At 54.1% G+C, this 27,661-nt stretch overlaps 1 protein-coding gene across 6 annotated transcripts in view; it reads left to right on the top strand.

Moving 5' to 3' along the window:
• The window catches only part of BCL11B (BCL11 transcription factor B), a 102,470-nt gene that overhangs the window by 24,641 nt on the left and 50,168 nt on the right, over positions 1-27,661 (top strand). For 3 of the 6 annotated variants that reach the window (XM_061395283.1, XM_061395280.1, XM_061395279.1), the window contains one exon: positions 16,913-17,128. The exons of 2 other annotated variants lie outside the window; for them this stretch is intronic. In XM_061395283.1, the coding sequence (XP_061251267.1) occupies positions 16,913-17,128 (216 nt within the window). Of the gene's footprint in view, positions 1-16,912; positions 17,129-17,887; positions 17,983-27,661 lie in introns of those variants that run through there. One more of the 6 variants, XM_061395285.1, reaches the window with a different exon arrangement.

Genomic DNA, 27,661 nt, shown 5'->3' with positions numbered 1-27,661 from the left:
CCCCCCCCCGCAACCCCCGCCCTTCCCCACACAACCAGCAGGGTTCTAGGGGTCCTCCCCTGGGGCTGGGGGTCAGGGACTGCCTGTCCTGGGTTTAGTATCACCACAGTCATCTAGGGTCCTTCCTCAAAGGAGAAGCAGGACAAACCTTTGATGGCCCCCTCCCACCCCAGAGACTGGCTGAAAAGGTTGAGGCTGCTAGACCCCACAAAACCAAGTTCTCCAAGGGAGCCAGTGGAGTCTTTCCCCCTCCTACCCTGAGTTCAAAGCCAGCCAATTAAGAAATCTAAACAGTGCGGTCTTCTCCCGGCATCGTTGACATCACTGGCTTGTAAAACTTTCCCTGCAGAAGGAGGCGAGGCGACTTGATTCCCCGGGGAAAAAGAAGTATGTAATTTTCCTGACCTGGCCTTTGCTTGAGATCGGGAAGGAGGGGAAGACACGCAAACGAGGCCTAAGACACAAACAAGATCCGCGCTCTGGCGTCGGGGTCGTGCCGCCCGCGGCCCCGCGGTCCCAGATGCAGAAAGCAGCCTGCTGCGTGCGGGGAATGCCTGGCTCCCCTAGTCGGGCGAGGCTGCCCCCGCGCTTTGGGGCCGGGGTCGCTGGTGGGGCCTGGGTCGTCGGCCTCAAGCAGGGAGGGTGGGAAGATGGACATCTTAACTCCGCCCAACTCTTGAGACTGAACCTCTTTCCCGCTCTCCTAAACCGGGCGCCACCTGCCCCACCACTAATGCAGTTGTCCGTGTGTCCGGATGGTTGCCACGTGTAAGACGCCTCTGGCCGCGCCCCCCGCCCCTCAGGGTCTCCAGTGACTCCCCCACCCCCGGGCCTGGTTCCCTCCCCTCCCCCGACGGCGCCCACCACCTGCAAATCATCCGCTCCCCCGTGGGAGGGGGGCGGGGACAGCACTTGAGGCCCCGCCCCCCGGGGGGCCCTCCAAGGTGGGGGTCCCTTAGTCCCTCTTCCCAGCCGAGACCAGGCACACAATAGCCTTTTCCGTGGCGGGTAACGCCGAGCTCCGGCGGGGGCGCAGGGCTCCACCTCGACCCCGTACGGGAAATGGGCGGACACTCTGGCAACTTCTTGATGGCTCCGGGGCCTCCCCTGCGGCCGGTGCCCCTCTCCTGATCCGGCATGCCGAGGCTCCGCTCGAGGGTCTTTGGGCGCGTCTGGGTCCCGCTCTCGGCAGCCGGGCTGGCCGACTCCCGCGGCCACTCCGGCCTGCGCCCCGGGCGCGCGGGCTGTGCGACCAGCAGCCATTCCTCCCTGCCCTCCAGGTCCCGGGCCGCGGCGGCGCGCGTAGCCTGTGTCTTCCAGGGGCGGGAGGGCCGAGGGGGGCTCCAGGCCCATGCATAATTCGGGGGCTTAATGGACCAGCTGCCCGAGCTGGGCGGCGAGGGGCGGGCGGAGGAGGCGCAGCTGACCCTGCCCGCGTCTGGCCTCACCGGGAAGGCGCGCTCCTTTCTTCCTCCCGTGACAGCTCCCCTCCCCCCTCGGGGCCCGGGGTCCGAGGAGGGCGGAGGGCGGGGGGCGGCCGAGTTCTCGGGTCCGCCTAGGGGAAGGGGGCTTCCTTCGCGCCTCCAGGCCACTTTTCCCTGGGGGCGGAGGCGTGCAGTGTATCCGAGACCCACCAGGCGCGGAGTTGGAATGCAGGTTTCTTGGGAGCACTTGGCTGTCCCGGAGTCTTTCTTTCCGAGACCCTCCCCCCCACCCCACCCCCGGCCCCAGGCGGCCCCCTGGCGGCCCCCTGCTCCGAACCCGCCCAGCGAGCTCGCCCCTGGCCCCGGGCCAGCCCCTTTCCCTGGCAGCGCTCGGAGATGGATGGAGGCGGAGACCCAAGGTCAAGGGCGGGGAGGCCGCCGGCCGGGGGGCCCCTTTGTGCGCTCTGGGCCGCCCCCTCCTCCCACCGCTGCCGCTGCTCCCTCCCCGGACCCCCGGCGGGCGCCCGCGCTGGTGACCTTCCTGGGGCGTGGGGAATTGTATTTCAGGACCCATGAAAAGTCCTGCGAGCGGCCCCCCTCCCCGAGCCGCCGTGCTCAAGGGGCGGGCCTCCTGGGCTGGGGTGGCGTTCCTTCGCGGGCTTTGGTCCCGGATCTTGGGGAGGGGCTGGGGGGGTCCCCTCTCCTCCCGCTGCCTAAGCTCTGGAGGGTCGTGCCGCCCTCATCCACCCGCCTTGGCCCAACAGAGCCCGGCGGTTCCCTACATTCAGGTGAGGCTCGGTTGGAAGACGCCTTCCTCAAAGAGTCCCGTTGTGCATAATTTGTGTCCGTCCGGAGCCAAAAAGCCCTGTCCAAAAGTGGTGTTCTTCGTAGTGTGTGTGTGTGTGTGTGTGTGTGTGTGTGTGTGTGTGTGTTTGTGGGGGAGGAGAGGGAGCCTGCTTTTCTAGAGGGAATTCCTGGGGCTGGGATTTAAAACACTCAAGAACAAAAGTGTTTTCCCAATTGTGTGGGAATGCAACCCTCCACCAGAATGGGGCACAAAGCCTCCTGGAATTACAGGGAATTAATGTCAGCCCTTCCTCCAGGCCGACCTCCTACAATAACTCCCCCAAAGAGAATTTGAATGCAAATGGTCACCTTGCTAGGAGTCTCTCTTTATTTTTGCTTCCTAAAAATTGGCCTCCAATTGTTTAAAGCACTCCAACAGGCCCTTAAAGACCCAGAAAAGCATTGGTTGGACGCCCAATGTATTTACCACAAAGCTCTTAAGAGAATGTTCAAACATTTTCCCAAAGCTGTTGCTCTGGAAATAAAAATGTATGCTGTTTGCCTATAGAAGATTAAAAGTTTACCTTCACCATGACAGCTTTTCTAGCTAGAATTGGAACCATGTCTCTATTTTCCATTATTTCAGAAATAGGTCTGAATCAAGCAGAATATATTTGCTGTAACGAGAGTCAAGATAATTTGAAAAAATATGTATATACATATATATTTATGATTTGGGCTGGCCCAAATCATAACAGAATATTAATATGGCACTTTCTCTGCTCTCAGAAGCTCACGTTTTTTGTAAACAATGCCTTTATGGCATTTTGAGTAAGAGTTGATCTTAAAAAAAAAAATCTCATATTTAGCTTACCCGAACTTTTGAGCAGCTTGCTTTTTTTTCTGCTGGAGGAATCTGAAGGCATTTGTCAATTTTTTTTTTGAAAGGCCTACGGAAAAGGTAACAAATTCAACACTTGGGAACTCAAAGCCGCTGCCAGTCCTGGACAGGAAGGTTTTCTTATGTGCCTGAACTTGCTCGTTGATTTCTCAGACGTCCATTTATAACAGTTCTAACAAGATAGAATCTGCCTTTAAATATCTGTAAATACGGGTAAAGATCACAATCCCGCACGCATAATGGTCCAAGACTGAAGAGGCAGATTCTCGTGTTTGATTAATATTTATGTTACCGGATTCCTTTACAAAAAGAAAGAAGAAACACTAATTATGGGTGTGTGTTCCAGGGGCCCCGTCCTGGGTCTGTGCAGTTCCTTTAGAGAGATGTCCATTTCGGGATTTTTGGAGACAAGGTGTGTGTGGGGGGCAGGGGCGTGGGGTGACTGTTCAGGTTTTGCTTGCGAGACAGGTAAACGTGCGATTGGTGATTTAATGGCTGTCACAGGGAGGGGGAGGCCACCTTGTTTCTGTTTTCTTTATTTTGACGACTCAACAGTGAGGAAAATTATGAGTGATTTCTCCCTCTCGATTTCGGTTAAGGTTTGGGGCAGAGTGGTGGAAGGTTCTCGTTCAGAATCCTCAGAGTGAGCCCACAGCCCCCCGAGTCCTCGTCCTCCTCTGGTGGACACACACCTTTCTGTGTCCAAGTGGCCGGTGGGCTGCCTTTGAGGCATGTTGTTCTGAGCCGTGGGACAGGTCTGCAGGGCCCAAGTGGCTAGCCTTGTCATGTGTGGAAGCTTTGCTTGAGAATGAGGGATCTTGTGGGTTGGATCGTGTTGAAATACCCGTGGAATTGGTAGCCAGAGGGACCCAGGGAGGCCTCCTCCAGAGGTACATTAAGCATCTTCAGTGTTACTACTTTGAGCAATCTAGATTTTCTTAGAGGGTTTTCTAGGAGCGTGGCCTCCAAGGCAGCATCTGACTCTGGGTTAAGCTTGTCTTTGCCCTGTGCTGATGTGTGCAGGAGCACCCCTGATGTAGAGACACAAACACCTACAGGGTTGAGATGGGTTTGTTCTTAAACAACCCAGGGCAGACCAGTTCATCTCTTCCTTTCTTCATCTGTAAAATGGGGCTATTCCATTGTTTACACTCCTGCCTCCGTCCAGATAGGAAAACACACCATTCTGGAGGAGTGAAGTTCAGTAATTGCTGATTGCAAAGACATCATGAAAGTGTTGATTGTTTTTGTTTAATCCACGGGGGCAGGGTGACTAATTTGCAAAAGGGAAAGGAACCAAACAGCTACTTGTATAGCCTGTCATTCTCTACGAGGGGAAGGACTTAGGGGGTTGAGGAGGGGTGTGAGGGGCAGGACTTGAATTTCCAACTGAGGGACCTGATAGCAGTAGGAGACCCCTTTCCTCATCTTCTTTCATTTTAAGGAGCTGCCCCCTCTCCCTCAGCTCCTGGTTGTTGTTGGGGGCTGGCATGCGACTCAGAAGCCTAGTACAGAGCTGTTGTCCTTGACCTGAGCACCTCAGAAAAGGTGTCTTTCTTGATATTCTGTGTCTAGCTCCAGGAGAGGAGCGTAAAGAGAGTGTAGATTTGGGTTGGGGAGGAATGCATACAGCAGGCAGCCTGTAAGTGCACAGTCTTGCTTGGTGCAGGTGAGGAAAGTGCTCGGTGCAGACTGGTGAGGAAATTCTCGGTTTGCTATGCCACTGCATTGCAAAGCTAACAGAAATTGGCATTTATGCCCACTGAGCACACAGCTGGCTCCCCTGAAATGGTACCTTCACAAGGGAAATGGGAGGCCCACGTGTCCTGTTGGGGCTTCCTCTTACATTTTTGTTGTTGTTTTTCTTTCTGTGAGGCTTTGAGTCTTTTTTCCAGCAAATCCTGAATGACCTGAATTCGATTTTTAATAGGAATCACCTCTGGCAATGCCCCAAACCTCTGGCTTTTTAAGTTTGCTAGTTGGAAAATACCAATGCTTTCTTGGTATATCTGGTTGGTTCCCTCCAGGAGGGCCAAGACCCCAGACTTGAGGGTGGGATTGTGGGGAGTGTGGCACTCTGCTTTCTCCACGGGGGACGTAGTGGAGCCCTGGTTCCCTGGCATCGGCGTGGGAGCTGGAGTCGGGTGGCGGGGGCATGGCAGATCCGCGTAGCCTGTGTTGGTGCAGGCTTGGAGCCAGAAGCTGGCTGGTGCTCCTTAATTGAATACAGATCTCAGTCAATTCCACATGGGCATGCAGGGGTGGGCAGCGAAGGCACTGATATTTCCCCTTGGATTTGGAAGCCCAGAACCTCCCAACCCGGAGGGCTTCCTCCCTGGTCCCTGCACCCAGCTCACCTGTTTTGCAAAAGAGGAAGGCAAATGGGTGGCTGGGTGGGTGGGGGGGCGGTGTACAGGATCGTGCTGCACCCGTGTAAATACTGTTTGTATGAACTGTGTCTTCTATCTTTTGTTAGTGGCAGCTCGTTAATTAAGCAGCCGATTACTGCTGCCTTCTTTTGACACATGCATGTATTTTGGGGCAAAAAGAGTCTTGTTCTCCTAAAACTCTGAACGAAACCATTCAGAAAGTCCTCATCTATCCTGGGTTCCGGGCTGCGCCGCCCCCCCCCCGCCCCCCCCGTCTTCTCTCTGTCCCCCACTGTCCCCCTCCCTTCCCCCCACCCCCTTCCTCCAACCCAAGTGGGCTCGTAGTTGCGTGGAGGACAGACGCTAAGCACAGCTAAATAAATCATGTTTACGCTTGGCGTTCTTGGGAGTGAAAAATCTGTTGGCTGTTTTTACTTCCTTATTTCTCAGCATTTGCTTCCTACCTGTTTTTGAGCACATGCCCAGAAATAGTAGTTTTCTCAAACGAGGGGATAATGCCAGCCAGCCTCTCTCTCTGCCAAGGAAGCTGCTGCATTTTGCAAAACAGAGTGACGGTTTTTAAGTGACACTAATTTTTTTTTTTTTCCTCCCCAAAGAAATTAGGATGTAGACTGAGGGTATTAAAATGCACTTTAGGGAAGGGGAGGGCGGAAAAAAACCCACCCAGTCACTCCCACCCCACAGCATGGGGACCTGCGGCTAGCAGATTTAGAAAGGGTCTCACTTTTGTTCGCACTTGGCCGCCCCAGGGGCCAGAGGCAGCCGGTGGATGAGAAGGGGCTGTCTCGGCCCGGAGAGCTGAGTCAGGTTCATTTCAGCCCCAAGACTTAATTTTCTCTGCCATTTTGGATGATGTGGTACAAGATTTTTTTTTTTTTCCCCTGTTTTTGGGTTGGTTTTGTATCTGTTTAGTTTCAGAGGCCTCCTGAGCAGTGCTGGCTCTGATCACCCTCAGGTTGTAAGCTCGAGTCTGGTCCAGGTTCGGAGAGGGGAACTTGTTGGGATTCTAGCTAAACTATCATTGTTTATACAGAAGAGCAGCCAGGGAGGCGTCCCTTCCTCTGGGTTTTTATCCACGATGCTGTTTGGTCAGTCTCTGAAAAGTCATTTTCACCGTGTGAGGCTGTTTGCTGGGCAGAGAGTTACAGCCGAATATATTAACTACAGATTAAAAAAAATACAGGTTTTTTTTTTTTTTTTAAAGTTTCAAAATCAAAACAGTGGTACAGAAATGTTGGGTGTTCCTGCCAGGAGGCCGGGCTGGTCTTATCAAGGAGTCTTTGCAGTTAATTCAGTCTGAGTGCAGGACATCGGCTCTGCTTCAACGACAGCCGAGGGGAAAAAAAAATGACAACAAAATCAAAGTCAGCGTGCTCTGATTTCCCCCCAGTTTCTAATGGGAATACTCTGCAACAGAAATGATATTTCCATTGAGGACCGCATTACCGGTTTCTTTAATTACATTAAATAGCGGTATAAACCTCAGCTGAATGTAAACCCCTGTTACAGCGGCACTGCGAGTGAGGCTAGATTGAATCGCAAGGAGCAGTGTTACTGGTGTTAATGTGCTAACAATCTTTATTAAATTAATCCTGCGAAGTGTTAATTTTTACAAATTTTGTTGTGCACACACTGTACGTCACCGTTGGTGTGTTGGGAGAGGAAAATGATTTCGTGTCAAAAAGGAAGTAAGAAGGTGGCTGTCAGACGGCTCCCTTAGAAGAGAAATTTGTGATTTTCGCCATCAAATGCTACCTGCGTTGAAAGGAAGGCTCACAATATGTATGTGAAATGCCATCTACATACAGAAAACTCAGTTAAAGGGAACTACTTTGTTGAAAGTAATTACAGGCCTGTTCACGTTTTAGTCGGTGACATTTCAGACTTGGCTTAGAAACATAAAGAGGCCATAGAAAGATTTTGTTCTTACGTGATGCAAAGCATTGAACCTCACATTCTATATGTCCATTAGCAAAAGGTAAAAAAGAAGTGAAAGGAAAAAAAAAATAGACTCAGTCAGCAACAAATGCAGTGGGGAGCTGGGGTTTTATTACAACAGTAGAGATCAATTGCATGTAACTCTAATAAATAGAGCTAAAACCAGAAAAGGCATTTTTGCTATAGCAGGTTTAAAAAAATTTTTTAAATACAATTAGATTTTTCTGTTTTTTTTTTTCCCCCTTTCCCTTACTCCTTCTCTTACTCCCTTCCTTTACTATTTATTGTTTTTTAAGCATTCCACTAATCGAGTTAAATTTCTAGTCCTTATAAAACAAGGACCTCTGCTGGCCCTTGTGGTTGCGTATTCTCTTACTTCCCAGGTAGAGAGTTTTGTGGTCTGATCATAAAAAGCGGTTGATGATGCTCGTGTGTGCAAGTGCGTGCTCAGTCGTGTCCAATTCTTTGCGTTCCCATGGACTGTAGCCCGCCAGGCTCCTCTGTGCATGGGATTCTCCAGGCAAGAATACTGGAGTGGGTTGGCCATTTCCTTTTTCAGGGGATCTTCCCGACCCAGGGATCGAACCTGCATCTCCTGCATTGGCAGGCGGATTCTTTACTTTTGAGCCAGCTGGGAGGTTCACGATGCCTACCTTCTTCAAACCCACAACTCCATCTGCACCTGCTGGTCCCTTTGCCTGCCTGCTCCTCTGGACTGAGTGATCGTGGGAACCTCCTTGCTGGGCGCTGCACTGACTTGAAGTTCTTCTCATTGGTTGTGCTGCTTTGCTTTTGTTCTTAACTTCTCTGGGACTTTCACAGTTCAGACTCCGTCCTTGTGATGCCATCATGCACTCTGTGCGTGGCAGAGCCGGTGTTGGAGTTGGTGGGATCTGCAAACCATGACCACCCGTGAGCTCACCAGCTTGGGAACGAGTGTCAGGATTCAGTATTCCCAGGATTCCCTCACGTGCCAGGCCCAGTGGATGCTGATGCAAAAGATAAACATGCCCTTAGTTGAAAACCCACTGTAGGCACCAAATCTGAAGAATCACTTCCTGGCTTACTTCCCTTCATGTGACACGTGACTTCTGCCTTGGCTGTGGATTCCTCCCCACCCCTCCCCTCTGCCTTAAATGAATGGGGACGTGTCTAAGGCCTGCCTGGCCAAGCTGGTCATTGGACCCTGGCCATCAGGGAAAGAGTCACAGTGTCCTGACCCCAAGTCCCAGATTCTTCCTGCTTGAAATCCGAATGATCTAACCGGTTTCTGATTTCCACATGTAGACTGAGCTTTTTGGCCAGCGTTGCTTTGTGAAGATACGTGTAGTCGACTGTTTGTGGCTCCTGATGCCGCCCAAGAAAAAATTGCTGGAGGCTCTTGGATGTGTTGTGTTTCAGGGCAGAAACCGCTAAAGATGGAAGCCACTGCCCAGCTTCTGATCAGAAGGCCCAGATCAGGGGGAAGGGGACGGTCCTCTGCTAGGTATTGGTCGGCTGTTTTTGCTGGCGAGACTCATAGAATCTGTCAATTTGGGTTTGTCGTTGGCCTCTGTAGTTTGCATGGAATACATGCAGACATTTTAACATGTCCATGTTGCTGATGCACGCGTGCGTGCGTGTATGCGTGTATGTATAATCTCTCTATAATAGATGTGCATGCATACATTTTTCTAGCTAGTGAGACATGTGGTTTCACCTTCTGTTGTCCCCAGGCCTGCCCATTCCAGGACTGTGGGTCCTCCTTTGGCCGACCCTTCCTGCTGAGGTCACCCCAGAGGATTCATACCTGTTGATCTGTGTGTGGCTGGAAGCTATGGTACACAGGCCTCACCTCCCAGTTGGCGGTCAAGTGGTTGTCTTTACTGGCGTGCCAGCAGTTCGGAGAGCTCCACAGATTTCTGCAAAAGACAGCAAAAGGAGAGTCTAAGCTGTGTGCTCTCTCCTGCTGGTGCCCGCTGGGGGCTGGCCTGGTCAGCCCCGAGTAGTTGGTCAGCTGCCTCTGTCTTACCCCGAATGGTCCTCAGGGTGTGGTTCAGCCTGCCTCCCCAGCAGCGCCTGAAGTCTCTTCTGTCCCTCACTGGGCCCTTTGGAAGGGCCATCGAAGGTTCTGGAATTGGTGATCTCAGCTCCCCAGTCCTTGACTCAGGTCGTGGGAAGGGTTTTGCCGCCCGGTGTATTTTAGCAGCTGGCGTCTTGCGGAGATTGGGATTGGAGGCACTGGAACAGTTGCTTTTGGAGCTGGCGGGGGCGGGGCGGGGGGAACCATGTGCCTGCTTCTAATTGCAAGACGCAGCTGCTGGGGGGGGGTGTTCCCGTTTTGAGCCCTGATGGAGGGAAGACAGCGAGCTTGGTGGTGGGTTTGGGGGGCACGGTTGTTCCTGTCCTCGCTTCTCCCTTTTCTGGGGTGCGGGAAGCAAAAATAGTTGAAGCGGGTGATTCAGCGTGTCGGATTTCAGGAGTGCACGGGGCGGGTGGTGGGGGCGCACACAGCGGGAGGCTGCCTGGCTTGGGGCGTCAGGAGGGCTGTGCTTCTGACCTCCTCGAAGAGGCCGGGTCTTCTTGAGAATGTGCGGGCAGGTCACTGTGGGCTCCGAATGGTCTCTGGATGGTCCTTGGGGGAATGGCAGTGGACGGGGCCTTAAGCCCAGAGATGTTCTTGCAGGCTCCTCCCTCTCTGCTGCCTGGCATCGGGTACCCATGGTTTTTCCTCTCTAAGCCCGGCCCAACCCAGGCTGCGATGAGGGACTCCAAGCAGCCCCTTCCACTTGCATTGGGATTCCCACTTCCCAGCCAGGTAGAGGGTGGCTGTTTGCAGCACGGGGCCCCAGTAAAGGCCAAAATGGATGGGAGCTATGTTTTTATGCCCCTCCTGGAATGACCCTGAAGGAACACTTGAAACACAGCTGTGCACACTCCGTGAGACTTCATTTCTCCCTTTCCTTGCTTCTTTTCTAAAGGATACTTACCCATGTATCCCCAAGCCCAAGGCCATGGCAGTCAAGCACCTGATGGGTGCTCAGACTCGCGTGACTAAATTTGAATCCAGTAGTGGGAGCTGGGACTCCCCAAGTCCCATCTCACATAGAGGGTTTCCGGGTCCCCCAAACGCTCTGGTGCAGTGACCCAGCCGTGCCTCACGCCCACTCACCCAGGGTTGGGGACCTGACCTTGGGCTTGCAGGTTCTCATGGTGACTTACCACGTCCACTTCCCTTTCTGCTTTGACTTACTGTTACATATTTTATAATGAAATGCAGAACGAGTTCTAGTCTTTGCTGGTTCCCAGAACTTGGTTATTAAAAACTAAGAAAAAGACATGAAATAATACCTGTAGAGTGAAGGAATTTATTTTCCGAGTACCCCTCCCCGGGGACCCATATAGCTCTGAAACTGAGTAACAAAGACTGCTTAGGCTCTGTCTTGTCTCTTCCCCCGTCTCCGCCACTCCCCGACTCCCTGCCTCCTCCCTTGTTCCTCCCCAAAAAGAAAGACAGAGAAAGAACACAGAGGATGGGAAAGCTAGGGCTTGTCGGGTGAGTACCCGCTGCCTGTCTCATTTAAGGTAGCACTCTGCTTCTTTCAAATAGGAAATTGCCAAAGTGGATGTCATTGGCTGCTAATTAGATGTATTTTAACTGCAGGATCGTTTTACCAGCTAATACCCTTATTATGTGCTTCACTGTGAACCCATGGTGGAACTGTTAAAATAGGAGCCTGTGGCCCTGGCAGACAGCTCAGGGAGGCTGCGGGATCCATGGAGCCCTTTCCCTCTGTGGCCCCATAGGGGCCACGCCGGACTCCGTGCTGGAGTCTGAGTCCACTCGCCTCCCAGAGAGGTCCCCATCTTCCCCAGTGACCACCTACCTTAGGTGATTTGACCAGGGCCTCAGCAGAGGAGGCCCTGAGCTCTCCGGGTTGAAGACCCCGAGAATCACACCCTCTCTTGCTCTAGACGTCATGGTCCCCTGCCTTTGGCCTTGAAGCAATAAATGACCATGTGCTGCAGATAGACCTGGCGACCCCAGGCTGTATCCCCGCCACGAGGTGCCCCAGACAGGCAGGCCACAACCTCCAGCACTGGGTTTTCAAGTCTGAGCTGGCTTCCCTCTGTCTTCCCTCTCTACCAAACCGGACCAGCGGCTCGCTCAGCTGGGTCCGATTCCTTGCGACCCCGTGGACTGTAGCCCACCAGGCTCCTCTGTCTGTGGGAATTCCCAGGCAAGACTACTGGCGTGGGTTGCCATTTCCTTCTCCACTACCTAACCGGAAGGAGTCCCGATTCCCCATCAGGGTTGGAGGGGGGCTGGGCTAGGACCAGAACCAGGATTCTTCAGTGAGAGCGCAGCATTTGACTTCCTGTGGTTCCTCTTTCTTTCTCTCTCCCCTCGACCCCCTCTGCCCTGCTTAATACATAGCTTTTTTTTTTTTTTAAATCATCCTTAAGACAAAGTAGCTGGCAAAATATTGAAGCGATCCGAAAGAAATGTTTTTATTTGCCCGCGTGCGAATTGGGTTATCTGCCTATCTTGTTTATGAAATTCGGGGCTGCCTTTCCTGCAGTCTGTTCGCCTCTCAAATCTTTCCCGGCTCCCATTTCCATATTTCTGCGTGCATGTTCTTTGTTAATCACTTGGCAAGTGCTTATTTGAATATTAAAAATTTCTTTAATCATCAAAGGCAGGAGCACAGTCTCATGAATATTCATATTTTCCCCCTCCTCAGACTGGTGTCTCGTTCATTACCCTGCAGTAAAAGCCAAACAGCCATCAATCGCCCTCATTATAGGCTCTGGCGTTGTGATTGGCTGCTGCTGCCCAGAGCTTTTTTTTTTTTTAATTTTTTTCCTCTTCTCCTATGAGCTGTCTTGTACCTGCCAGCAGCAGCCCCCCCACCTCTAAAAAAAAAAAAAAATCAACAATGCAAGAATAAATTTCTCTGGTTGAAAAACAACTCTGCAAACTTGTCAAACAGTCCTCATGGTTTGCTGCCACTGAAGCGGCCACCAGCGCTACCTGCCCCCACCTGCAAAAAAACAAAACAAAACAAGAAAACCAAACCAAACAACCAGGGGAAAAAAAGTGTGTGTTGCGGGGGGGGGCGCAGAGAGAAATTAAATAAATAAATAAAAAGGAAGAAACTTGAGCCTCAGAGATGAATATTTGTCAAGAGAGTTGACGTAAGTCTCATTTGCATAATGACTTTGTACTTCTGCATTAATAAAATTTGCATATGAAGCCATGTTAATTACTCCTGATCATGCTTTTTGCATTCATGCATAGTAATTTTCTCCGACTTGTGAGAATTAATGTCTTGGCATGGGGGGAGGGGGCGCGGGGACTGTCAGGTCTCCTTGTCAGTGGTCCGCACTCACACACACTCGCTCCCTGTCTGTCTCCCCTCCTTGATCTATGACTCATTTTTGCACTACGGGTAGGAGTTCTTGGCTTAAAAAATGTATCAATTGAAAGGCAGCAGTAGGGAGAAAAATATACATCTCCTGCACCCGTGTATTCTACAGCTTCTCTTTGCTAGCTAGAGATCTGTAATCCTCCCATGTGGGAGGGGATACGAGGATGCAGCGATGGGAAAAAGGCGAGCCTTCGCCTTGAAACCAGGCTGGGGCTTTTCCAGGCAGTTTTTTGTGTCTGTCTCGGTCGGTGTGGGCGTGTTTGCTGGGTACTGCGCATGTGTGCGGAGTGAGGGCGGAGGACCATCTGCAGGGCCCCCCTCCAGAAGGGACATGGTCACAGACTCCCCCACCGGAGGGAGGCGTTCAGAATCTCCCAGATTTGAAGCTTCGGAAACGTTTTAGAGGTCCTGTTTCTGGACGTTTTGTCCCTCCTTGTATGCATGGAGCGAGAGTCCCACCCCTCTGGGCTTTGTGGTTTCGGACATCCAGCCTCAGTTTCCTTGTTTGTGGACAGGAGGCGTGTGATAGCCATCTGATAGGAAAGCTGCTGGGCTTCAACGAGATGACATGCACAGCCATTGTTGGCTTCTCTTTCCTTTAAGGAAAGTGAACTTCCACGACAAGGAGTGGAGCCAGCAGAGGTCTTATTTCTAAGCCACCTTGGATCCCTCGTAAAGCCGAGATGGCGTCTGGGCGTCCCTCCACCACATACCTCGGTGCACGTGTGTCTTTAACAGGTCCAGAGGGAAGCCGGCCTGGACCTCAGAAGAAAGCGTCTTTTTAAAAGGAGTGACTTGCAGGGCTTCGTAGGGGGCCATCGCTGCCAGGTTGTAGTGGCGGTGGTGGTGGTGGTGGTTCAGGGAGGGGCATAGGGAGTTAGGGAAAGTTCCAGAACGGAAAGTAAATGAATGATAGTGACGGTTATTGGGTGTTTACTGGCAGCCTGGCTCTGGCCAGGCGTGTCCTGACCTTCCTTAAAAGGCGAGGCTCTGAGACGGTGACTCAGCCCAGGTCACGAGGCCGGGAGATGGCAGGGCAGAAGCCGGACTCCGAGGCAGCTGGGCCTCTGCGCTCAGCGCTTGCTCTGCCCACCTGTAGGTGCATAGTCTGGTCACAGGGTCTCGAGGGCTCTGTCCAGGGCATTCTGGATTCCCTGGCTGCACTTTGCGAGGTAGCCACGCCCAGGGATGGGAGATGGTCTGGGACAGATGCTGTGGCCAGTCTTCATGTCGAGCTTAAAAAAAAAAAAAATTGAGATAAGGTTCACATAATGTAAGATGCACCAGTTCAGGGCGCACAGTCGGTGGTTTGGAGTTTGTTCACAAGGCTGTGCAGCTATCAGCAGTCTCTGATGCCAGATGTCTCCATCACCCCCAGAGAAATCCTGCGCTCTTTAGCCCTGACCTCCCGAGGCTCACCCAGCTCCGGGCCCATGACAGCTACTCCTCTCCTTTTCCATCGTCTCCCTGAATTTGTTCTTCTGGACACTTCCTGTCATCATACAATAGGTGGCTCCTCGTATCATCTTTGGCTTTTGCAGCTTCAGATAGAGGCTGTTTTGGAGTTCCGCCTGTGGGCGGGGTTCTGGTTTAAGCTGGTCTGGGTGGGATAGGGGGACCTCCCCCAGGGCAGAGGGGTCTTGTGAGAGCACCCTGGGGGGCCTCTGTGGGCCACTTAGAATTAGAAGCCCCCTCACCCTTGCTGCGCCCTCCTCTGCCTCCATGAAGCGGCTCCTCGGAGCAGGTGGACTTCTAGGAGGCCAGAAGTCTAATGAGGTTACCCGGGAGCCCCTCTGGGGGCCGACCCGCCCCCCCGCCCCCGTCCGAGTTGGAGGATGACTTTGCCTGTAGACTCTGGCCTCCCGAAGCCCGACCTTTCCAGAAGGAGAGGGGTGTGACTGGACTTGCCCTTTGGCCCTTCCTCCCAACCAGGGACACACAGGCTCTGCTCCCTTCGAGCCTGGGACTGGATGCTTGTTACCTGGATGCTCCAGCTGGTTTTCTCAGCCGTGGGAAACAGTGGTGGCTTGTGTGCTGTGGCCTCACCCAGAACCTGGGGGCCAGAAGTTGTTCTTTGCAAGCTCTGGAGGCCCGACTCAGCCCAAGGACCCTCTGGCTTCCTCCCAACCCTCATGGCCCTGCCTCTCAGGATCCTGGGGTGCCCTGGTCCCCCCATCCATGCTGCAGCACTCTCCTCACCCCCTAGGGGAGGCAGGGCACTTCCGTACTTTGGAGACACTCCAGGTTCAAGTCCAGACCTCCCCAAGCCTCAGTCCCCCTCAGCCCCACCCCCTAGATTGGAGGTGGTCTTCTCTGTGGAGCGGGGTGTTCGTGGTGAAATGAGTCCAGCTCCTTGGGACAGGTGCTTGGCACAAAGCCACTGTGTCTTCCGTGGTGTGAGGGCAGGTGTGGACAGGATGAATGTGCTGTCTCCAGCCCCAGGGACTTTCGGGCAAGGGTCGGGCAGGGCAGGCTTCTGGGAGGAGGCCGGGGACACTGGTTTCAGATCAGGTAACCTTTCTTGAGGTTCCTGCATCAAATCTCGGGCACGGCCTTCTGCTCCGCATTTGTGGCTGGAACAGCACACGAGGTCTTGGCCACACCTTCCAGGGCTGTCATGGGCTCAGAAATGGCTCGGCCCAGAGCCTAGCCTAGCACACGGTCCTCATTGGCCCAGAAGGACTGGGTGTTGGTGTGGGTGTTAAGCTCTGGCCTCTTGGCAGAACACGTGCAAGCGGTCTTCACGTGCTCTGATACCCCTGGTCCAAGATAATACCTATTTTGGAGACCCATGAGGTACTGAGAAAGAGCCCTGGTTCTGGAGCCAGACAGCCAGCAGGGTTTTGGTGGGTCTGGCTGCCGCTGTCTGCAGTTTTCTGTGGTCATGTCATCAGTTTCCTGGTCTGTGCAGTGGGTCTGCTGAGCCCTGCCCCCAGGGCATGCTGGGAAGCTCCCTCATGATGAAGACTGGCAGGCTGCTGGCTGACAGAGGGTTTGCAGGGCTCTGTGGCTCCCTCATGATGGCTGTAGAGTGGGCACATCCCCACCCCCCTAGACCTGTGCAGGGCACAGAGCAGCCTGTGGGTGAGGGGAGCGTCCCTGGCAGAGCCGGCCCTGGAGCCCAGCTGCCCGTCATCTTGTTGATGTTTCCCTTTTGTTTCTCTGATGCTTCCCCGCTCAATTATTTACCCAGGGAATTTGGGCTTCTTCACTTGTGGTTTTGGCAAGGGCTTCACACAAATGTTTTGCCCTGGTGGTCTCTTAGCCATTTAAGATAAACGGCCAAATCAAACGCAGGCCTTGCCGGGGAGCCCGGGCTAGCTGTGGGGCTGGGTGGAGACTGGCAGGCCCCTGGCTGGGCGTCTCCACTGTCAGAAACGGGGAGGTGTGAAGAGGGGGTGCTGAGTGGTGCCAGGGCTCTCTGGGGCGAGGCGGTGGACGGGGTTCAAAGCCTTCGAAAAGACCTTGGGGCTTGGGTGCTGTGTGTTGGTGTCAGTTGCTCTGGGCTGGAAAGGGCACTGGCTGGCCTTCCTCCAGGCGGGAGGCTGGGCAGTGCCCAGGCACTGGGAGGGGACCACCTGGGGGTGCCCCAGGCTTGCACAGACAGCCCATCCTGACAGAGCGCACAGTGGCAGCTTGGGACTTCCTGGCTCTTCCAGAGGGGGTGGCCCAGATGTGGGGGAAAACAGTATCCCAGTGGAGTCTGCTCCGGGACACACCAGAAGCCCCCACCTGGGGAGACCTTCCCGGGATCAGGGGTCCTGATGGCCCCTGGGTGCCCCAGCCCCGGCGTTAGACCTCCCGGGGATGGGAGTCTGGTACCCATATGGCAGCTGTAGCCGCAGGACCCCGTCAGGCCCCGCCCACTTCCCTGACCCCGCCCCTAGTCCTGGCTGCCCCCCCCCCACCCCGCCCCCACGGCAGGGGCTGGCACCCTGCACCCTTACCCTGCAAGGGCGGCCTGCAGCCCTCTCTGCCCCGGGCCCCGTTCCTTCCACTCCCCGAAGCCCTCGCACAGTCCAGGGTCCGACTGACCAGCCTTTTCTATTGTTTTCTCTCCAGGGCCGTGCAGGCCTGCCCAGCTGCCAGCGATGGCCCCCATAGCTGCCACCTCCTCCCACCCTCACCCATCCGCGATTACTTCGCCTCTGCGCGCCCTGGGCGCTCTGCCGCCCTGCGTCCCCCTGCCGTGCTGCAGCGCGCTCCCTGGCTCGGGTGACGGGACTCAGGGTGAGGGTCAGACGGAGGCTCCCTTTGGATGTCAGTGTCAGTTGTCAGGTAACCGACCGCCGCGGTGGGGTAGGGGCGGGCTCCCGGGGGTGCGGGGATGCCGTGGGCAGGGCTGTCGGCTGCCTCTCTCGCAGGTGGGCTGGGGCAAAGGTGTGGGGGCCCAGGGGAGAGATGCCAAGGCTGATGACACAACTCTACACCGGAGACCCGGTCCCCATTGGTCAGGTGGTCCTCCCCCCGAACCATGCCTCCTCCCCTTCCGAGATCTCACTCCCAGTCTCCAAATTTCATCTCTTCCGGCTGTTTAGCTAAAGTTTAATTGGATAACGCTCAACATCTGAGGTTTTCTTCTGCCCTCGCCACTGCTCTCCCCACTCCAGCCACTACCCACCGCCCCCGCCCCGCCCCTCCCTCCAATACAAGGTCAGGAGATGATCCTTTGGTTGTCTGTGTACATCGCCGGAGCCCTCCAAAATGCTGAGTTTCTCTTTGCGAGAATATGTTGCCCATTAACTTTTAGAAAAAAGTTTATCTGGAGGAGCCTTTTAGCTTCGGCTCTGGGAGGGAGTGAAACATTCTGGGGTGTGTGGAGTAAGGGGGGCGGCGCCCACAGGGCAGGGGGCGGGGTTGGCGTAGCCACCTATTATACAGATGGGCAGACAGGGCAATGCAGCTACTCGACCTGTGCTGTGATACCTCCCTTCTCCCTCCACAAACAAAACCCAAACTCTTGTTCCGGCCTGGGGTCCCTGGAATGTGCAGGCGGGGACCCCTCATCCCAGCCTCTCCTGCTTAATATCTCGGCAGAGCCTGATGTAAAAGACACTGAGGCTGCAGGAGCCTTGATGCTGATACAGACATGGGTGGTGGCGGGTGCCCCGCAGGGACCAGGAAAGGACAGGGTGAGTGCCCCGCCAGGGCAGGTTCCGTGTGTCCCTGCTTTGGCACTAGGCGTGTTGCTGGCTTTCTCTTGACTCGAGCACTGAAAAAGAGACTTGTGTTTTTTGGGGGGCAGGTTTTACTTTTAGCTGAAGCTGTCCCAAGGGGTGGCCCCTGTTAGAGACGCAGCTCTGCAGAGGACCGTGGGCAGCCCAGCCCCAGGCCTTCCTGCTGGTGGGATGGTGGCCTGAAGCCTTCGGTGCCCCTTCCTGTGACAGATGCTGATGTCATAGGTACTGGGCTTGGGTCCTGAATGCACAGAGCAGAGACTGAATCACCCAGGAAGGCATCTGCACAGTTTGCAAAGAGGGTGGCTCCCTGTCCCGAGCCGCCCGGGTGCCCAGGGCGATGGGGCATTCTGTCCTAGCTCCGTGGGTCTGTGCTGTGACCCCTGCTTGCTGAGTGCAGGGCACCTACTCCGTCTGGGTGGCTGCATGGCTCTCTTGACTTCCCGTAATTCGTGCTGCAGCTGTTGGGCGGGGGGTCGTACTGTTGACGGTCAGCCTGAGTGTTCATGACTGGACTCGGTCAAGTTGGTGCAGGAACAGGCTCTCCCTGGCAGTGGAGTTGCCTAGGGCTTGGCTCAGCCTTCCGCTGTGCTTAATCTCTGGCTCTGCTTAGAAGCTATGGCTGAGCGCGAGTTAATTAATCCCTTTTTACAGATGGGAAAGCCAAGGCTCAGGGGTGGGGGGGCCAGTGGCTGGGCCGGGCTGCGACCTGGGATTTGCCACCAGGCCGTCTCCCAACAAGGCCACCCCTCTTCCCACTGGGCCGTGCCCCTCTGCTGACGTCCTGGGGAATGTTCTTACTCTGTCCCGCTTAGCCACAGTGCAGCCTGCTTTCCTTGTAGGGAACGTGAACTGAGGGCCTACTGTGTGCTGCCTTGTACTAGGCATGTGGTGTGCCTTCTTGAATTTAATCCTCACAGTCACCTTAGGAGGTAACTTTCCTGTTCCCACTTTGTGGATGAGCCCCGTAGACGTGAGGTATCGAGGCTCCCATTCATGCGTTCACTCATTCGTTCACTCATTCTTGTGCAAACTGAGGTGCAGTTGGCGGGTCCCAGCCCTCCTGTAACTTTTGCAGTGTGATGGGCCAGGTGGTGGAGCGGGAATGGGGACCAGAGGGAGGGGCTGGGAGGGCAGAGGTGGGCTTTGATCCCCGGCCGCCCATCCTGCACCCGCTTCCCCTTTGGCCTTGGCTCACCTGGCTCAGAGGCCTTCCTGGACTTCAGAACTTGATGCCATCAGGGCTCAGAACTTGGGAGCAGCCCCTGTGGTTGTTGGCAGTGCTGGGGGGCGCGGGGCGAGATGGGGCCGTGTCTGTCCCTTGGATCCCTGGGCCTCTCCTCATGGCCTGCTCAGGGGTCGGCTCTCAGCTTCGGACGCTCTGCCCCGATCCCTAGTCCCGCTCTTTCCTCCTTGGGTCTGCGGTAATTAGCCTGGGTCAGGTTGTGCCATCATGTTTTCAGATCAGTGTCAGTACCTGAAAATATCCTATTCCAGTGATGCTTGTCCCTTTGTGGCTTCTGTCCCTGGCACTGGACTGTTTGCTAAAGTGTTTCTAGTGCCTGTTTAATTAGTAGTTTGAAAGGAGTCATTAAATTCCCAGTAACCCGTTAGGAAGAAGCGGTCCTCTGTAAAGACGGAAAGGGGCTGCCGTCCTTAACTTTGTTTTGTCCCTTTTTGGATCAGGATGCACTGAACCTCTGTCTTCAAATTAATATGGGAAACCCTGGTGTAACCGTGTTCACCCAGGTTAATCGCATGCCTGTGAATGCATTCAAGGTTATTTATAGGAGGATGAGATTTTATGGGGGCGAAAACCACACAGGTGTGTGTGTGTGTGTGTGTGTGTGTACCTTTCCCTCTGGGAGCATCCTAAACAGCCCTGCCTCCCAGGACCCCAATGCCAGACCTTCTGATCGTCACAGGAAGGAGAAGGGACTAGGGGTCCCCTTTGCTTTATGCCTGTTGACTTGGGGGTGTTCCTGGAAACTGAAATGTGTTCCCTGGGAAATTCCACATACGAACTTCTCCAAGGTGCCTGGGGAGTCAAAGGTCTGGGGCTCTGGTCCGGGCTCTGACTCCACCTGGCTGGTGACCTTGAATAAGTCATTTCCCTTCTCTGGACGTCAGTTTCCCCTTCTGGCCTTGCCAGGTGGCGCCTGTGGTAAAGAACCTGCCTGCCAATTACGAGATATAAGAGATGTGGGTTTGATCCCTGGGTTGGGGAGATCCCCTGGAGAAGGGCATGGCAACTGACTCCAGTATTCTTGCCTGGAGAATCCCTTGGACAGGGGAGCCTGGCAGAGTCGGACACTACTTAAATGATTTAGTATGTATATATATGTGTCCGACTCTTGTGACCCCATGGACTGTAGCTCTCCAGGCTCCTCTGTCCATGGGGTTTTCCAGACACGAATCAGGCACTGGGTTTCCATTTCCTTCTCCAGGGCACTTTCCCAGACCAGGGATGGAACCTGTGTCTCCTGCATTGGCTGGCAGATTCTTTAGCACTGAGCCACCAGGGAAGCCCATGTGGTACATGCTGCTGCTGCTGCTGCTGCTGCTGCTAAGTCGCTTTAGTCGTGTCTGACTCTGTGCGACCCCATAGACGGCAGCCCACCAGGCTCCCCCGTCCCTGGGATTCTCCAGGCAAGAGTACTGGAGTGGGTTGCCATTTCCTTCTCCAGTGCATGAAAGTGAAAAGTGAAAGTGAAGATGCTCAGTCGTATCTGCTCTTTGCGACCCCATGGACTGCAGCCTACCAGGCTCCCCCGTCCCTGGGATTTTCCAGGCGAGAGTACTGGAGTGGGGTGCCAGTGCCTTCTCTGCATGTGGTACATGTGTAGCATTTAAAAGCAAGGCTCCTCTCTCATACTGATCTTCAGTTTCGATTCCTGAGATGCTGGGGTTGCCTGTGTGGGATTTGGCTAGGGCTCCCGAGGTGGGGCTGGGGTTTTCAGAGAACCACTGGGTTTTGGACTCCCAAACCTTTCCCTGTTCTGAGGCTTCCATGATGGGGAGGCAGTCATTAGAGAGAGTATCAGACTGCAGAGTGAAGACTGCTTTGTCCTGTATAGCTGTGTGACCTTGGACAAATCATTTCTACCCCTTTGCCTCAGTTTCCTCACCTGTAAAATGGGGTCATTGAAAGCATGTTCTGAAGTTTGGATGAGGTCATGCTCGCCAGGTGCTGAGAACAATGCCTCTTGCTGAGCGAACCCTCCAGACATTCTGATTCATGCACAAGCAGGATGAGTCTCACATCATTATATCATTACCTGCCTGGCTCCATTTGGAATCTTACTTGAAGCTGGATCCCTAGTTTCCATTCTTAAAGGCATTTAGCCTCTTGGCTGGCTCAGGCGGTGTACCAGCTTTGGGAGGTGGTGAAGGAACCGAGAAACTTCATTGCATATTTAAAAGCCGCAAATGGTCATCAGCCACAGTGATTAATACATGCGCTTGGTGAAGTTCAAGGTCTCCAGCAAGAACACACAGGATCCCGGCTCGGGGAAGTGAAGTGTTTGGATTTAATAGAAGGAGTCAGTTGCAGTCATTAGTATATGCTGAAATCACAGGGCAATCTTGTAAAGTTAAATTCAATTTACTTTTCTACTGAAATTGTGCTTGCTGTGTTATTTAACCAGTCTGGGGTTTCTTGGCATGGGTTAAAAGGACAATAAAGATAAAAGAATACCTGTAAGTAAATAGTAGGGTTTCACAGTAGAATCTATCGTTTTTCTCCTCCTTCAATTATATCCCAGTGTTCATTTTGTGTTGGTTTTTATAACTGGAGCCTTCCAATGGGACGCCGTGAAGGAGACCACCCTAGCTGTGGAAGCTTGATGCAATTAATACAGTCTGTCTGGAAAGTGGTCTTATTTCTGGAAGTTTTATGTTAATGATATGGTCTGCGCTTTGCACATTTCATACTAGAACGAGAAGCAAGCCGTAGTTTCATTTCGGACTGGGTTTGATTAACACCGGAGGATCAGTGGGCAGCCACAGGGCGACGTGGACCAAGATGGCAGTGCTCATCAGGCCCCCGCTGGGGCACCGCCTCCATTCTGGGGCGGGGGTGGGTGCAGAGGCGCACTGCTGGGGCATGGGAGCCTCCATGGAGACCTTGGAGGGAGGGGTGAGTATGGGATGAGGAAGAGAAGTTGAGTGTGGGCGCACGTGTGTGGACAGAAGCCCTCTGTCCCGGAAGGTTCCAGACACACCCTTGCCTTTCTCCTGATTCTCGCTGCAGAGTCACGTGCCTTGTGGGGTCTTTCTGGGCTCACCAGGTCCCAGGGGCTGTGGTGGGGTTGGCTCACTGTTGGAGGAAGGGCTCTCAGGGGAGTTATTAAAAATGTAAAGAGTCATCTGTATGCCCTGCGCTGATGTCTCCGTCGCTGGAGGGGGCCGGCTATCCCACCGTCAGTGGTGACTGGCGTCTGCTCTGGTGTCTGTCTGCCGGCTTCCTGGGGGCTGCACGGCTCTCCCGGTCAGAGGAAGCCGCCCCTCCAGCCTGGGGGAGGTGGCCAAGGGCAGCAGTGCTTGAGTGGACTCCAGGGAAGTCCCCTGTCCCCCAGAGCTGCAGACCCAGATCTCGACACCACCAGGCATCAGAGGGGGTTTGAGGGCCAGGAGGGGCCCATGCTGCCTAGTAGGGGTCTGGGGCACCTACTCGTGTGACTGCCCTTAGATAAAAGGGGGGTCCCAGCAACATCCCCAAGTGGAGACTGCTGCACTGCCTCGCCAGATTCCACTTGCCTCTCCGAGCCGGCCCTTCAGACGTTCTGAAGGCAGAGCTAAATCAAAGAATTCTGTTCAAAATCTGCACAAGATGTTGCTGTTTTTCTGCTCTGACAGGAGAGGCATTTGGAAGTGCAGTTTCTTTCTTTCTTTCTTTCCTTTTTTTTTTTTTTTTATAGCTGTCTTAAAAAGGAGTTTGGCTGTTTAGCACAGCTGGTGCTCATTACATTATGCACTGGCAATAAAATAGCATGTGTAATTAATTTTTAATGCAGCGCTGGGTGCAGCGCTTTAAAGCTGTTAGTGGATGAGAAGGACCAGCACTGGCCACCGACATCACAGATCTCAGAGCAGGGTGGCCACGTTCTGCAGCTTGAAAGGAAATCCAAACGGGGCGGAGGAGGCTGGGCGCCCTCTGTATGGATGGAGTGGCCCAGAAATGGGTCTGCCTCCAGTGACCTGAAGACTTGAGTTAATTTTTTAATGATCTGGGACCAGGGGTTCTGAGAGATCATCTTACCCAACCTGTTCATCGTCCGGAGCGGGGGCACTGAGGTATAGATGGGGGAAGAGGCCACAAGATGTGCTGTGGCACAGCTCTGTCCTTCCCCAGCCTCTGCCCACTAGACATCACTGCCCGTCTTGAGTTCATATTGGAAACTGGAGAGGGAAACTTATCATCTAGCTGAAGCCATGTGATACGTGCAGTTAGATTTGGCAGCTGCTAGAATTTTTGTTTTGGGGAGCCCTGAACCTAGCCTCTTGGACCCCCAGTTTTGCCACCTGCGGTGGGGACCTGCGTCCATGCGTCCCAGCTTTGAGGCTTTCTGTCATTGTCCTTTGATTGCTGGCTGCCCTGTCCCTTCTGTGGCTCATCTCTTCTGTGGCATGGATTTATGCTTGAAATTAAATGCCATTGTGGACACACATTGGTGGAAGTGCTGCAGGCATCGTGGGAGGCTCCAGAGACGGAACCGTGCTCGTTCCTTGTTCTCAAGGTGCGCTGGTGTTGCTATGTGACCCTGGGCTAGCCGCTGTCTTTCTCCAAGCCTCAGTTTACCCATCTGAGAAATGGGAACCCTAGAAGTACCCACTCTTCATTCCTGCCTTGGAGGGTCCCCTGATTGGCCTCCATCCTGGGGTGGTCACAGCTGATTGCCAGCATGTGGGGAAGCACAGACAAAGGGAAGTTTGGGGGGCAGGAAGGAGAAGCCTGGCCTTGGGTGCTCTGTACTCCGGTGACTTGGTTGCCATCTCTTTGAACGTCTGTCCTGGGAGGTTTTCTTAGCAGGAATGAAAGAGGAGGAAGGCCCAGCGCCATCACTGCCCCTAAGACTTGCCACTGTGTCTCAGGGGCCTGACAGGACCCAGCACCTTTCTGGGCACCGTATGTACCTCACTCAGGCACCCATCCTCGTGACACCTGGAAGGAAAGGCAGCCACATCCTTTCTGTTTTGCAGATTTTTTTTTTTTTTTCTCTTTAATGTGACATGTGGGATCTTAGTTCCCGGGCCAGGGATTGAACTTGCAGCCCTCTGCAGTGGAAGTGCAGCGTCTTAACCGCGGGGCCACAGGGAGTCCAGCCCCATCCTTTTGCTCATGAGGATACTGGGGCTCAGAGAGGCTGCGCAACGCACCAGGGCTCACACAGCACACAAAGAGCCGAACTGAGACTGGAACGTGGGTCTGGCCCACCCTGGAGTCGTGTTCTGGGCTGTCCCTCCAGCTTTGCCTTGTTGGGCTGCTTGGTGGCTCAGAGGCAGGCGACAGAAAGGCAGGTCACCCATGGGAAGCCAGGTCGCGTTCGGATATGGTCCTGGGAGAGTCCCCTGTGTCTTCCTTCCTCCGCGGGTCATGCCGCTGCCTGATCTGGGCTGGACGTGGAGGTCCAGGAATGAGCGCCCTGGGGACTCTGCCCTGGAGGACCTCACAGTGGTGGTGGGGGGTGGACAGACACTGGGAGGCACACCCTCCTTAAGGCCTTTCTCTGCTTGAGGGAAATTACGCAACTGGGCTCGTGGGAGCTGGGAGGGTCTCGGAGGACCACTGGGTTCTCCTCGTGGAGGTGAGGTGTGGGGGGGACAGACTCCTTCCCAGGTGTGGCCGGGTGACAGATGTGTGTGTGGGGATCCCACTGACCCCATGAGCCCCCCTGTAGCCCCAGCTGGCCCCCAAGGGGTCCGACTTGTTAGTGACTTATGAAAGCACAGAGTATCGAACCCTCAGACCCCCCATGGGGAAGTTTTGACATTGAAGACGAGGCCTGGAGTGTGGGGAAAGATTGTGTCATCAGATTGCCCTTGAGTTCCTTCACGTGCCGGGTTGGCTTGGAGCCCCTTCTCAGTCTTCCCAGCACTTGAGTTGGCCCGGCCCGCTGGAGCTGGTGGACGCTGAGACCCCACAAAGGCGTGCTCACATCTGTGAGCGCAAGCAGACTGAGGCACGCGCGAGTGCGATGCGCTCCTGTTTTTGCACGTGGTTTCCTGGAAGCAATTTCTCCTCCAGAAGAAACCCACTTTTGTCGTCCTTATAGCTGGAGGTGTTCGTGGCTGCTTTTTTTTTTTGGTAGGGGGAACAAGATGTCCTTGACTTTTCAAACCCGAGGGCCGGGCGGGGCAGAGGAGGGACTGCGTGCTGTACATATTTCACAATCAAACCAAAATCGTCTAAACCATGAAATAAAGTTTATCCAAACATAATCAGGGCTGGCCAATTTAATCCAAAAAGCAGTGGGAAGAAACCCTTGGCGGGCAGGGGTCCCTCTGTGGTGTTCTGCCACCCAGCGTTGTACTGGCGGGGGTGGGGGGGTGGAATCTGTAGCCTGCCCGAGGCGCCCACCCCCTCCTTGGGGGCGTTATTTAATAATAATCCGAGAGCCGGGGTGGGGGATGACGTGTGACCATGTGTGTGGTCGGGGTGGGGGAGGCGACCACGGTGAGTTCCTCTCCCTTTGGGGTCCTTATGTGCAGCAGGGGGCCATCAGGTCACAGCCAGGTCATCATTTCTGTGTGTCCCTCCCCCGCTACTCCCCAGCCTCAGGCTCTCTGCTGGGGGCCTTCCCACACACTTAAGCATCTCTCTTAGGAAGGTAACCTACTCTGTAGGTCACCCGTGAGGTGACCTCGACTAGAGAGGTGATTTGACTTGCCTCACATAGCACAGCTGCCAGAGGGCAGAGGTGGGATTTGAACCCAGGTCCCCTTGGGTGTGGGGGCCACACGCTGCTCTTCTCCCTTTCTGGCTCTGGACTGCCCACCCCTCTGGCCTTCCACCTGGCAGGTGTGAGGGAGAGGGGCAAGGTAATGAATCAGGGGAGCTGCTCGGGGCTGGCCCAAGCCTGGGCCGATTGGAGGACCTGTGTTTTATGGTTTCAGCACGAGGGGTCAGAGGGCTCGGTAGTTCTTCTCCAAGGAGGTCAATGCAACAATGGAGTCACTCCCTGCAGAGACGGGAGCAGTTGGAATCTTTTCCTAAGCCCAGACATTTTTAATGATGGCCTTTTGTTCACGACAGGTGAGGAAGGGCTGGTGGGACCAGGCTCTTGGCGCCTGAGTCGGCCTTGGAGCCGTGTGTAACCAGTGTTTCCTGATGCAGGCGCCCTCTTCGTGAATTTCCTGGTGTTTTATGAACCAGCATCTAGTTTTTTCTTACTTCCCTGGTGGCTCAGTGGTAAAGAATCCGCCTGCCAATGCAGGAGATGCAGGTTCCATCCCTGGGTCGGGAAGATCCCCTGGAGGAGGAAATGGCCACCCACTGCAGTATTCTTTGCTTGGAAAACTCCATGGACAGAATAGCCTGGTGGGCTCCAGTCCATGGGGTTGCAAAAAGAGTCGGATGTGACTTAGTGAGTGAGCTGGCATGCACAATTCTGTCTTGCTTTAACAGCAGGGAAACCATGGCCTGAGGACCCACTGTGTGCTCGGGCTGCATACAGTCGTCTCCACCGATTCTTTCTCACAACAGTGTGAGGCTGTGTGTGTTGAAAATATTTTTTTATTATTGTGGTAAATGACACAAAGCATGAAATTTAGCATCTTAATCATTTTTAGTCAAGTGGCATTAAGTCCATTCACCTCCTTCTACTACCATCACCGCTGTCCATCGCGGGCACTTTGTCACCCCAGATCGAAACTCTGCCCATCCGCCCCGCTCCCAGCCCGCAACCACCTTTCACTCCTTCCTGTCTCTCTGAACTTGACCGCTCTGCGGGCCTCCCGTGAGTGGAATCATGCAGTACTGGTCTTGCGGGTCACTCAGCACCGTGTCCTCAAGGTTCATTCACGTTACGGCATGTGTTCGGATCACCTTGCTTTTTATCTATCCTTTTAAACTTTGCTTTGCTGAAGTATAGTTGATTTACAATGTTCTCTGAGTTGTAGGTGTCCAGCTAAGTGGTTCAGTTGTGTGCATGCCTATACCAATTCTCCTTCTGATTCTTTTCCCATATGTGTTATACCTTCCTGTTGAAGGCTGACTCATACTCACTGTGTGGATGGACCACGGTTGAGCCATTCATCCTGTGCTGGACACTGGTTTATTTCCACCTTTGGCTACCGTGCATAGTGCTGCTGGGAATGCGGGTGTGTGTGTAATGGTTGGAGACCCTGCTTTCAGGGTGGTTGAGTACCCAGGGTGGAATTGCTGGATCACACGGTAATTCTGCTCATTGAGGAAACACCCACCTGTTTCCCACGGCGTCTGCATCCTCTTACATTCCCGCCGGCAGTGCTCAAGGGGCCCAGTATTTCCACCTCCTCACCCGTAGCTGACCGTTGGGGTTTATAGCTGAGGACTCCAAGCCTCAGGGATGTGGACACCAGCTGGCCCAGGTTATGTGGTTAGTAAACCTGAGAGTCCGGGCAGGAACCGGCGTCCGGACTCAGACTTGGTGCC

This window comes from Bos javanicus, chromosome 21 (assembly GCF_032452875.1).
Source record: "Bos javanicus breed banteng chromosome 21, ARS-OSU_banteng_1.0, whole genome shotgun sequence".
NCBI classification, from domain to species: Eukaryota; Metazoa; Chordata; class Mammalia; order Artiodactyla; family Bovidae; genus Bos; species Bos javanicus.
The sequence above is the reverse complement of the archived record's forward strand: the minus strand, read 5'-3'. Positions and strand labels throughout refer to the sequence as shown.